The sequence below is a fragment of the Mustela erminea genome, chromosome 20 (genome assembly GCF_009829155.1).
Source record: "Mustela erminea isolate mMusErm1 chromosome 20, mMusErm1.Pri, whole genome shotgun sequence".
Lineage (NCBI taxonomy): Eukaryota > Metazoa > Chordata > Mammalia > Carnivora > Mustelidae > Mustela > Mustela erminea.
This window is the reverse complement of record NC_045633.1, coordinates 29,856,120-29,868,427: the sequence shown is the minus strand read 5'-3', so window position 1 is coordinate 29,868,427 and position 12,308 is coordinate 29,856,120. Positions and strand designations below refer to the sequence as shown.

At 45.8% G+C, this 12,308-nt stretch overlaps 1 protein-coding gene across 2 annotated transcripts in view; it reads right to left on the bottom strand.

The window, feature by feature from the left end:
• The window catches only part of LMTK2 (lemur tyrosine kinase 2), an 82,476-nt gene that overhangs the window by 19,041 nt on the left and 51,127 nt on the right, over positions 1 to 12,308 (bottom strand). For both annotated transcript variants that reach the window (XM_032328744.1, XM_032328745.1), the window contains exons 7-8: positions 11,648 to 11,781; positions 390 to 474 (exon numbers count right to left, since the gene is read on the bottom strand). In XM_032328744.1, coding sequence (XP_032184635.1) covers positions 390 to 474; positions 11,648 to 11,781 — 219 coding nt within the window. The remainder of the gene's footprint in view (positions 1 to 389; positions 475 to 11,647; positions 11,782 to 12,308) is intronic.

Genomic DNA, 12,308 nt, shown 5'->3' with positions numbered 1-12,308 from the left:
CTTATTATAATTTGAGCCAGAATTTTATTGGAGAAATATTGATATGTCATGTACAGTGTCATAATGATCATTACCATGATTATTACCCATGTGTTCATACTAAAATATATGAGGCACCATCAAGCTATATCAATTACATTGTGTAAAAGTCTTATTTTTAACCAAAACCTTTGGAAAGCTGTCACAAAACCTCAGCAGAGAGCCACCGATGTAGACAAACCACAAGTCAGAAGCCAACTCTGCTGTTAAAATGACTAGAACAAACCACTCTCCAAAAAGGCACTGTAACCAAGATTCTTAATCCCCCTTCTTCCAAAACTGGGGTGGCCTTTGGTGATATGACCACCTCATGTCTATGAAGTTAAATCAGCTTCAGGAGAGAATCTTACCTTGTACCTGCTGAATCCTATTCCGTAATCTCCCACTTTCACATTCAGGTCCGAGGTAAGAAAACAGTTCCTCAAGGCTAAATCACTGAAAGCATAAAGAGTGAAGTGAACACAAGGACAAGGGGAACCCGTAAGTAGGACAATGTCACCCCAAACTGCTATGAACAAGGCCTTCTCTATGAAGCAGAGCGGTATGTTGAGCTTCCTGATCAGTAATGTTTCAAAATTCTTTTTTAGGGGCGCCTGGGTGACTCAGTCAGGTAAGCCTCTGCGTTTGGCTCATGTCATGATCTTAGGATCCTGGGATCGTGCTCTGCATCAGGCTCCCTGCTCGGCGGGGAGTCTGCTTCTCCCTCTGAACCTCCCCCTTCTCATGCTTTCTCTCTCTCTGTCCCTCTCTCAAATAAATAAATAAAAATCTTAAAAAAAAAAAACAATATTCTTATTTATTTGTTTATCTGAGAGAGAAACAGGGATATCGAGAGAAAGCACAGGTGGGGACGAGAGGAAGAAGCAGGCTCCTGGCCAAGCTGGGAGTGGATCCCAGGACCCTGGGATTATGACCTGAGCAGAAGGCACCTGCTTAACCGAATGAGCCACACAGGCATCCTTAAATTTTTTAAATGGAAAAAGGATTATATACCGCATTTTTCACTACTAAAATCCACGGAGATGATCAGATTTCTTTTTCTTACAAGTAACTGTTAAGGCGGGGAACCTGGGTGGCTCAGTTGGCTAAAGCCTGACTTGTGATTTCCGCTCATGGGTTGTGAGACTGAGCCCAGCACTGGGCTCCACGCTCGGCGGGAAGTCTGCTTGAGAGTCTCTCCCTCTGCCCCTCCCCCTTGCTGACTCACACTAATAATTAAATGAATCTTTTTTTTTAAAAAAGTAACTGCTGAGGTTAAATACCGACCATATCTGTACTTTGTGCTGCATCAGTACCATATTTCCTGGTATCTTAAGAGTGACCAAGAGGGGCACCTGGGTGGTGCAGTTGGTTAAGTGTTTGCTTTGGGCTCAGGTCATCATCTCAGGGTTCTGGGATCGACCCCTGCATGGCGCTCCCTGCTCAGCGCAGAGTCTACTTCTCCCTCTCCCTCTGCCCCTCCACCCTGCCTGTGCTCGCTCTCTCTCTCACTCTATTTCAAATAAATAAATAAAATCTTTAAAAAAAAAAAAAAAAAAGAATGACCAAGAATTTTAAAATACTATGAGCTAAAGTGTCTGAGTAATTTTTTACAGTAACTTGTATTACTTGAGTCTAATGGTAGTCTACTTATTATAAGATGAATAAAATGACAGCTTCAAGTACCCAAAACTAATCACCATTACAAATGCTAATTTTTTAGCTTCCTTTTCAAAGACATGTGAGCATTACAAGGCGCCCTTTCCAAATTACTTTGCTTTCTTGCAAACCCCACCTCTCCATAGGGAGGGGAAGAGCACATTTTCAGGACTTACTGGAAAAAATTACATAGGTTATTTAAGAACAGGTTAATTCTCAAAAACATACATGTTGAAAAGTAAAAACTACTTTTTCTGAAGGAAACTTCCATATAGACAACAGAGTAAAAACACTTTGGATTTAGGTATAAGCCACTTTTTATCTTTTGCTCTTTTTATCTTTCTGATCATCTACTGGCATAGAAATTCAAGAGTCCACTAAACTAACGTAGAAAAGCAGACCCCATTTATAGTTTCAAATCATAAAGGCATAGAAGAATAAATGAAACAAGATGGGTTTGGAAGGGAGACAAACCTTAAGTGACTCTTAATCTCACAAAACAAACTGAGGGTTCCTGGGGGGAGGGGGCGAGGGAGAGGGGGGTGGGATTATGGACGTTGGGGAGGGTATGTGCTATGGTGAGTGCTGTGAAGTGTGTAAACCTGGCGATTCACAGACCAGTACCCCGGGGATAAAAATATATTATATGTTTATAAAAAATAAATTAATTAATTAATTAAAAAAAAAAAAACCTTTCTGTAGTACAAAACTCAAAATATTTAGACAGGATTTTAGAAGACAAAAGCTTATATTAATGATTAAATTCTTCATTTTCCAAGATCTTAATTTCCAAAGTTTACATGCCCGACACAGGACCATGATGAGGCCGATGTAACTCCGGGACAGCCTGCCTGGGACGTAAGGGCACTGAGCCAATCATACGTTAATGGCTAAGATTTATAAAGCACTTACTCTACACTGGGTATTGCTCTAAGCTCCATACATGTACTAACTCATTTAATCTTCACAAGGAACCTTGTAAGTGGACGCTCTTATCTTCCCCATTCAGAGCTGTCTTCAGCTTACTATTTCTTATAGTAACTTCACCAGAGCTGCAAAGCCAGCAAGACGCCGTCCCCCCTCAGGAACCATCAGTGACAATGCACCAGCAATCAGAGCGCTGTCCCGGTCCCCAGCGAACACGTGCTCATCTAGACGGCCAGCGGGTGCTAGTCAGGCAGCTCCACGCCAGGTTTACTAGCAGTAATTTTCACGGTGTTCCCCTCAGAAGCCTTCATTCAGGCCTGTGGTGTCTGGGAGCAAGAGAGAAACTTCCAATCTCAAGGAAATCAGTCTCTCTGTTTTGGAATGAAGGGAGGCCGGAGCGAGGCAGAAGCAATAAAACCACGGAGGGCAAAAAATGGAAATGCCCTCCGTCGGGCAGCACTGTCCACTGGACCGACAGCGGCAACAGGACAGTGCCACAGGTTCTGCCGACAGAGGCTCTGTCACCCAGCACCACTGATGGGCATTTCCAGAGTCTCTAGAAACAGATCCTTCTCAGCCTTCCCCACATCTCTCTCCTAAGGCCAGAATTAAAAGCTGGGTGGCCCGGCACTCCAAAGGGGCCCTGTGTGTGTCCCTGCGAGGCGGGCAGCGGCCTCAGCCCTTGGCTCCTTCCCCGCAGGCCATCGGAGCACCTGACCCCTGGGCAACAACTGTGCCGCCCTGCTCCCTCCCCCTCTGCTCTCTCCTTCCACATGTTCAGTGCAAGTCTTTAGACAGAGCAAATGTGAAGGTTACAGAAAAATGAAAAGCCACCGAAGTCCCATTAAGTAAAAGGCCATTGGCTTTGAGTGTAAAAGGCACCCTAAAATTCTAACACAATCCAACTGATGCTTTCAGGGGAAGGAGAAAGGCTTCTCCTCACCTAAAATCCGAAGTATTGAGGACCCAAACCGGGGGAGGCTGAGGAGCTTCCTCTAAACCTGCCCCCTGCTCCCCCACAAACGTGGGAGCAGCACAGCACAGCGGGACAGGAGGTAGGGAGTGGGGGAGCCACCAGGGCGATCTGGGAGCTCCTTAGGAGCACTTAGGAGCAGTGTGACTTGGGGCAAGTCATTTAACATACCCGAGCCTCAGTTTACTCACAAACAGGGATGCGCTGTAGAAGCTAACTCACAAGGTTTCGTGAGGATAAAATAAAGCGATATGTGAAATGTTCTCAAAATGTTAAGGCGCTGTCCAGTTCTAAGATAATGATATAATTCAATTCGGAACTGGAAAAAGCAAACGTTCTCTGAAGCCTAACCTGCAAAGCTAGAGAAGAGAAAAGCACAAAGGTGTAACTTAATAACACAGGTAATTCTTGACGTCAATGGCTGCTTTTGGTCAGGAAACACAAACATACCCAGTATATTCTTCCTTCAAGTTGAAAAACAGGTCTAGTGGTGAGGCTGCCACATGATCTGACAGCCTCTGGCTCTGTCCCCTCGGCCGGCAGCAAGGCCGTGGCCTCCACTGTCAGCTACGGCCTCGGCTGCGGGAGTGGTGCGGAGCCCTGCGGGAAGTGCGGATCCGCAGACCTAAAGAGCTCCCCATCCTGACTCCCAAGGAAGCGTCACTACGTGTTCTCTCGGCTCAGCCAGAGCTGGAGTTAACCCGGCCCCTGAAGGACCGCTGGACTGGAAACGGCTCAGAGAGGCTGCAGCCATTTTCAAAATCACCCACACCTCTGTTCGCGCGTTGTTTGTGCTTTCCCGAGCAAGGGGAACTCCTGATACACAGAGGCACACACAAGAAGCAAAGTCGCTGAAACTGACTGCTGAGTATTCTTCTAGGGCGTGGCACGCGTTATCTTAAGTCCTCTTGACAACAGCGCTTTAGGATAAAATTATCCCCATCTCGTAGAAGAAACGGGTTCAGAAGCACTAAGTAATGTGGCTTATCTTGGTACAGCTGACAGAAAGGTGAATTAGCAACCTGAACCCCTCATTCCTGCTTTGCTCACCAGACCGCCCTGCTCTTGGCAGTTTCTGAAGTTTTTTAAAAAAAAAAAAAAAAAATCACTAAGGGTTTTGAAGAAACTGCCACTTATCACTCGAAGATGGGACATAGCTCAAAGCGGTACAAGTTCAAGATGAAAGCCAGAGGACAGCGATATGGCACAAAAGACGCAGGTTTGACTGCTTTTGCCCCAATCTATCAGGTCAGGCCTTGCTAGCTGAACAAGACTGTATTTACTGAGCTTCTCCCGAAGGTCAGGCCCCTGCTAGGCTCTGAGTGTATACAGGACACCTGTGCTGTGAAATTCTGGGTGGATGCCAAGAAGGTCGTCTGTGGCTAGAATGTGGGCCACCACTACTGGCCTGGGTTTTGAGAAATGGTGACAAAATGGGGACAAAGCCTTCAGTTCTCAGTTTTCTCCAGGGTTGGGCCAGAGCTGACACTGAGCCGGACACTCTGGCTTCTATGGGTCTCAACCTCTGGTTACAGCTTATCTCCTCTCTGGACGTGATTACGAGACCGGACGAAATACATAAGGAAGTAGTTTTCAGGCTCTGGACAGTGAACAGCCCAGGTTCTCATCTTGACGAGAAACCAAATAGCCGAGGTGAGCTCCACATGGCCTCCAGCTTTCTGTTTAGGGTCACTTTCCAAACCACGGCACAGAGGTATGGAGCCCAGAGAGCCACGGCTTCCCTGGATGGCAGAAACAGAGCTGGCCAAAGAGGCTGAACCGCAGGGGAGGGAGTAAGTTCAGAGAGCGGGCCAGCACCCCAGAAATCTGCAGGTGGATCCCTCTGAGTCTTTGTTTGCCGTCGACTCCTGACTTGCGTACGTGTGTGCCCTGGGAGAAAATGAGGCTGACAGGAGACTCACAGAGCTGGGTACTGGTCAGAGGGGAGAAACTCCCCTCAACAGCCTGGTTCCGCCCCTCCGAGTCCTTAAGAAGGAGGTTACTCTGACATCAGGCAGGCGATCCTCTAGGCCTGTCCAAAAGGTGCCCCACCAGGATGGAGCTGAGCTGCCAATCAACGGCCCCCTCTTCAGAGTGGTACTTCTCACTCTGGGTGTGCACTGGAGTCGCCTGGGAGGTGAGTGAAAATGCACTAGGTCTGCAGTGGGGCTGGCAGTACCCCTCAGACAAGCCCCAGAATCCAAGCCCGGCCTCGAAGGCCACTTCAGATCAGGGGCAGGGAAGGCCAGTGTGGTTAACAAGTGATAAACCAGCTGGCTTCAGAACACGGGGAGCACTCCACTGCGGATTCCCGAACAATAATTTTCTCATAAGGCCTAGGGCCATCTGGAAAACTGGAACATTTAGTACTTTACTTACACCTAAGGATTTTAAGTTGAGGGCGAGGGTCCCGAGGCAAAGGCCTACCTAACCCGAAGACCCCTGCTTTCATGTCCCCCTGCTCTGTACATAGGCACTCAGCCAGCAGCGGGCGTTCCTCCCCAAGGGCAGAGCACAGCCCGCCGGAGCCTCGAGCCAGTCCTCTTGTGCACACGCGCAGGCCTTCCGCAGTAACCGAGTTACGGGGATCCTAGGCTTCTTCCGAGGCTTCCTCAAGTGCCGCCATTCTTTCTTTTTTAATTAAAAAAATGTGGTCTTTTTCTTTTAAACTATGTTCCTTCCCCAGCTCCAGCCATCCCGGGTTAACCCGTACTAACAAACTGGTAGGTATAATCTTTCGTATTTTCCCATATGCGCGGTGTATACACAAGAAAATACAGATAAGGGGAATAAGGAGCATGTGCTTTTATGCGACATTATTTATGCCTGCCTCCCTATCTTTATTTCTCACCCAACAACATCAAGGCTGGAAAACCCCCCAGGGCAACCAGTCACCCCGCAGCTCTGCATCTTTCTCTATGACAGCCGTGTGGTACTCCACAGCGCCGATGGCCTGGAACTAACTGGTTCTCGGGCCCTCCATGAACGCTTACTTTGTTGTGTTTATTTTGCCGCCGCCTCAAATGACGCAATGACAGATGATTCTACGCCATGTCAAGTTCCAGGGCCTCTCTGTCCTATGGAAGTGAGTCTAGCAATAGGAATGTGTAATTTTAATTATACAGTTATCACCCTCGTAGCTCTTCAAAAACTGGTAATGATTTACAGGCAACTCAGGACAGAAACTTGCCCACATCCTTACTAGCCACAGACGCAGCAGTTCCTTTAGCTCTGAGGTTCCATGCCTTTAACCTGCCCGTCCCTAACTACCAAATGGGATCGACTTTCCATCTACTGGCCCGTCTGTCTCGGGTCTCACGTACTCTCGCCAATTCATAGGCACCTGTTGCGTGTCCTGAGAAGTCGCCCTTTGGCTGCAACTGGTGTTGGCAGCTACACCTTCCCAAGTCTGTTGTCCACTGACTTTGTTGTGGTGTCTTGCTATGCAAAATATTTAATTTTTATAGAACAGTCAATAAAAGGTATAACAGCCACCCTTTATTTTACAAGGAAAAGAGGGTCTTTCTGGTTAGGAGGCCTCACTCATTGCTAGGTAACATATAGCTTGCCAGAATTCTGCCAATATCACACTTATTTTTTTTTGGGATTTTGATTTTCACGTACAGGACGGTACACAGGTCCAGTAATTTCCCAGATGGGTAATGAACTGCGCCCGCACTTAACAGGGAAGCCCTCTCTTCCCCCCGATTTGAGTTTCACTTTGGGCACACACTCCCCTGCTCTATGTACTGTCTGCTCTCCACCAGTCTGTTTCTCCATCAAAACCAAACCAGTCTCTATCCCAGTGGTTTGCTGGGAGCTCTGACAGCTTGCAAAGCAAGCCTGCTTTGCTGCCTCAACGATTCACTTCTTTTTCATCCTCTACTGGCTCTTCTAGACACTATTTTTCATGTGAAGCTAAAGATAATTTTTACCCCCCCCCAAATCCTCTAAGGTCTCTTATCAGGATTACTTATGAAGTTCATGTATTAATTTTGAGTTAACATGGGTGCCTGGGTGGCTCAGTCAGTTAAGTGGCTGCCTTCAACTCAGGTCAAGATCCCAGGGTCCTGGGATAAAGTGTGCATCAGGCTCCCTGCTCAGTGGGGAGCCTGCTTCTCTCCCTCTCCCACTCCCCCAGCTTGTGCACTCTCTCTCTGGCTCACTCTCGCTCTCAAATAAAATCTTTAAAAAAATTTTTTTTCAGTTAACTGACATTTTTGTGTTGTCTTCCCACCATAAAATGGGGTACACATTTCCATTGTTCACGTTTTATGTCCTTCAGTAAGACTGCATAGCTTCCTTCACATAGTCCTATATCTTTCTCACATTATTTATTCCTAAATAATTTATAATTATAACAAATAAGTTTTGTAGCACTGGTGAAAATAAAATGGGGTTTTTTGCCCTATTTCCAGGTACACTTTAGTATATCCACAATCAAACTACAATAATTCTCTCATTAATTTTTAAAAATTTTTTTGAATGTTATTTATTTGAGAGAGAGAGAGAGAGTGAGAGCACAACAGCTGAGAAGGTCAGAGAGAGAAGCAGACTCCCCATGGAGTTGGGAGCCTGATGCGGGACTCGATCCCAGGACTCCAAGATCATGACCCGAGCCGAAGGCTGTTGCTCAACCAACTGAGCCACCCAGGCGCCCCATCTCATTAATTCTGTTTTTTAAAGAAACTAGTATCTTGCTTTTTTCTCAGTATACAGTATCATGTCACCAGTAATAAAGAGTGACCAGTGATTGTTTAGGGTAGCTTACGGGATAAGAGCGTGGGCCCCGGAGAACATGGCTCTGGTTTTGAATACCAGCTCTGCTCTATGACCAAGATCTTCCGAGTGAAGAAGACGAGACTAGAGCAGGTGAGGCCCCATGTCTGGGACCCTCACTCTTTCATTTCACACACACGGGCCGAATGCCTGCAGACTTTCAGCTCAAGCCAGATTCCGCAGCCTGTGTATGGAACGTCTTTGGATTTTCCTCATGGGAGCAAGATGATGGTACTTTTTCTTGTCATTTAATACCACTATGTGCCACATACTACCTGTGGCTTTGATATAAACTTATCAGTCAGGGAGAGCTCCCCTCAACTTGGCAGATGGGGTGCTGCCCAATTCTTGGATCGTTTAATAAAGCCAATTAGATCTTCAAAAATAAAATAATCAGAAGAATTAAAGCAACCATATTTATTGCCATATAAACATTTTTCCCTTGAAGACTAATCTTTAAAAGAGGAACTATGAGAAGGAGTTTAGAAAGATACAATCTGAAGACTTTGCAGGACTTTTCATTAATTTGTCACAAATTAATGAAATACCCTAATATTCCACCAGCTGAAAGAAACACTCAGCTAGAGGCACAGCACAAGCCGATTAGGAACCAGATTTCCACATCTCTACCATTGTGGTTACAACACATGGTACAGATTAAGGAAAAATCATGTAAAATGCACCTAACCCTAGTGTTCATGTATCATGCTCCTGCAACACTGGGTGGCCGCACTCTGAGAGCCAGAGAACTTCAGGGCTTCTCAGCAGAAAATTACCTGAACTTTAAAACCAGGAAAATCCTAAAGAGGCTCTCTTGTGAACAGTGGTGACCTGTGTACTCCTCAAGGCCATGACCACACAGGTCTTCGGCTACCTGAGCCACCACAAAGCCCACACCACCAGCCAGAACCTCTGTGTACTTAGCTCACTGTGGTGACCTGTGATATCTCACTGCAAACGCTAAGGAAGGCTGACAGGCAAGGGACAGCAAGTCCCAGGCTCTAGGCCAGAAAGGCAGAATGCTGTGGAACGTAGCATACTGGCAGCTTCTGCTGTTTACATGGCCTTCACGGATGTCACATGTAAACTTCGGAGATGCAGGCTACCCAAGACCCAGGCATACGTCTCCTCTTAAATAATAAGCAAAAATACAATTTAAATGGGGGTGCTTTACTGGATCAGTTTCTAAAACAACCAACAGCTTTTAGTTGGACGTGTGGGCTATTCTATTTTCGACCAACACCAAAAGCCTGACTTTGAGTCAGACAATAAATATTCTGAATTCTGATTTAAAAATATGCTATATGGTTTGTTATCATAAAAAAAATAATTTAAAGCGCAAATTTTGCCCCAAGTGGGAATTTGACATAAAATATAGCTACTTAAGAGAGAGAAAGAGTGAGAGAGAGGGACACCTGGGGGGCTCAGTCGGTTAAGCACCTGCCTTCCGCTCAGGTCATGATCCCAGGGTCCTGGGACTGAGCCCCACATTGGGCTTTCTGCTCATGCTCAGTGGACAGCCTGCTTCTCCCTCTTCCTGCCACTCCCCTGCTTGTGCACACACACTCTCTCCGACAAATAAAATAAAATTTTTAAAAAGAGAGAGAGGGAGGGAAGGGGACAGTTGCCAATTGTTTAAAGAATATTCTTTACCTTGAGTTTTTGTACCTGGATAACATCCAAATCATGTGATTTAATTTATCATCTTTATATGTTCTAAAGCACACAAAATTCTAAATTAAATAGAACTTTGACCTATAGAAACTCACAGGAAAAGAACATTTACTCTGATATCTTTGCCAATTTTTAAAATACAGTAGGAGGAACACACCTGAACCTTAAATGCAATTTCTAGCTGCCTCTGAGGCCTTCGTGCTGATGTCTGACATGACACCCTCTCTAAATGTCCCAGCCTCCAAGATCTAAAACTCCTAAACCACCTTTTAGAGACTAATCCACCATGTCTTACAAAAGAGGAATACCAATATGCTGGGCATTAACCTGTTAAAAGAGATTAAAAAGTGAAATCCAAGATTTCTCCATTATAAAGCAAACAGATATTTACATTTTGAAGTTTCGTGTAAGGGATTCTGCCTCGTGCTTGAAGAAATCCATAATCTTTGGGGTATTTTATAAAGCCCTTAATCAGAATGACTTGCTCACTATGCATGTCAAGAGAGATACAGAGGTATGGAAAAATGTTAATATTTTCTTTCTTCCCTACCTGGAAACAACGTTGACAATTTGATAGGGTACTTTTCCATGTCTGCTCTCACATACACCACACGCGTGCACACACACAGGTACACACACTCACACCTCTACAAATACAAGCAGGTGTTTCCTTATTTTTAAAAAAAGGAGTCACGTTATAAATATATTCCTGTGCAATCTACCTTTTAAAAAATATAATACTCTTAAAGAAAAAAAAGAATACTTCATAGCCCTTAAAGTCAACACACACATACTCACACACACACAGACACACACACACACACACACACACAACAGGTGCCCCTTTTCAGCTCTTTGGATCACTAAGAGTTAAATTATTTAGTTAAAGTCAACTAAAGAGAAGCTGGTTTCCCTGGAGACCTGGGAAATAATTTCAAACATATTTTAAACATAAATCAGAGCACAGAAGGCTAGAGGAGAGTCAGCAGAAATCTCCTTCTGGGTTCACAGACCCATTACCTCAGACAGGACTCAAGCCCTTTGTTGTTTTAATTACGAAAATTACATCAATGGCCTGAGCAAAATACAATGTGCTCCAAAGAGCTGTGGCTATTCAAATCTGACCAGAAAGGTTTCTACACAAATGTGTTACACTGACGGGCGTTCTGCTCACACACTACGCCAGACCACCTACAAGCGGCCCGGGGACGGGGCAGGCCAGGGGAGGGGAAGCAGCCCTGACCCTCCACAAAAAGATGATGCCAGCCTATCAGATCCTCTCTTCCTTACCCCGGAACCTCGAAGTCAGAACCACAGCCTGAAGCTGACACGAACGGGACGCACAGGGACATGTCAGCACGGCGACTGGCACCGTCTGCTCTCAGCTCTGAGCCAATGGTTTCACGTTCTCCGAAATTCCGAAAATGGCTTCTAGACCTCAGGCTGTATGAAGACATTCCGTTCCCCAGTTTTGATTTAACCCAGCCCAACTCTGCCCTCATGCCAATACCGGGACAAACAGGACAGCTTCTACTCATCCGCCCTCTGAAGTCCTCTGCAGAACCTCGACAACCGGCGCAGCCAGACAGACCCACCTGCACCGCCGGCCGGACCCACCTGTGCAGGAAGTGCAGCTTGTGCATGGCGGCCAGGCCCGCGGCGATCTCGCAGGCCATCCGCTGCAGCAGCATGGTCTGCGAGTCCCCCCTCACGTGCTCTTGCTCGTTGCGCAGGTAAGCTTTCAGGTCCCCCTGCAAAAGGGAGTCCAGGTCAGCTTCCAAAGGGGCCGAGGTGAACGCACTGGCAACTCAACAGGTGCCTTAGCTAATGTTAACTACTAAGATTATTTACCAGAAATCACTTAGATTTGACCTTGATAAAGAATCTAATTCTAACAAGTCCCAAATCACAAAGAGTAATTCCACCCAAAAACTTTAAAGTACAGAAAACACTATTGTCTTTCAGGATCATACTTAGCTAAATACTGGTTAATCTTTAAAGAAACTAAATATTAGTTTATATGAACACATGTAAAACAAAAAGTAAAAATAAGGTAATTTTTTAATGATGCACAATATAAACTAAGCGCAGACGTAGAGACGTTTCCAGGTAACTGAGATGATATGCTGCCGTGCGCGCTGCCTTTACGGATTTCTAGGAGACACACGGTCGGGGAACATTACGTCACAAAGGCTATCATCAAAGCACCTGTGAGCAACAGAGAGGGCAAGAACCAAAGAAAACTGGATGGGAGAGGAAGGGGAGAAAGCATGCTGAG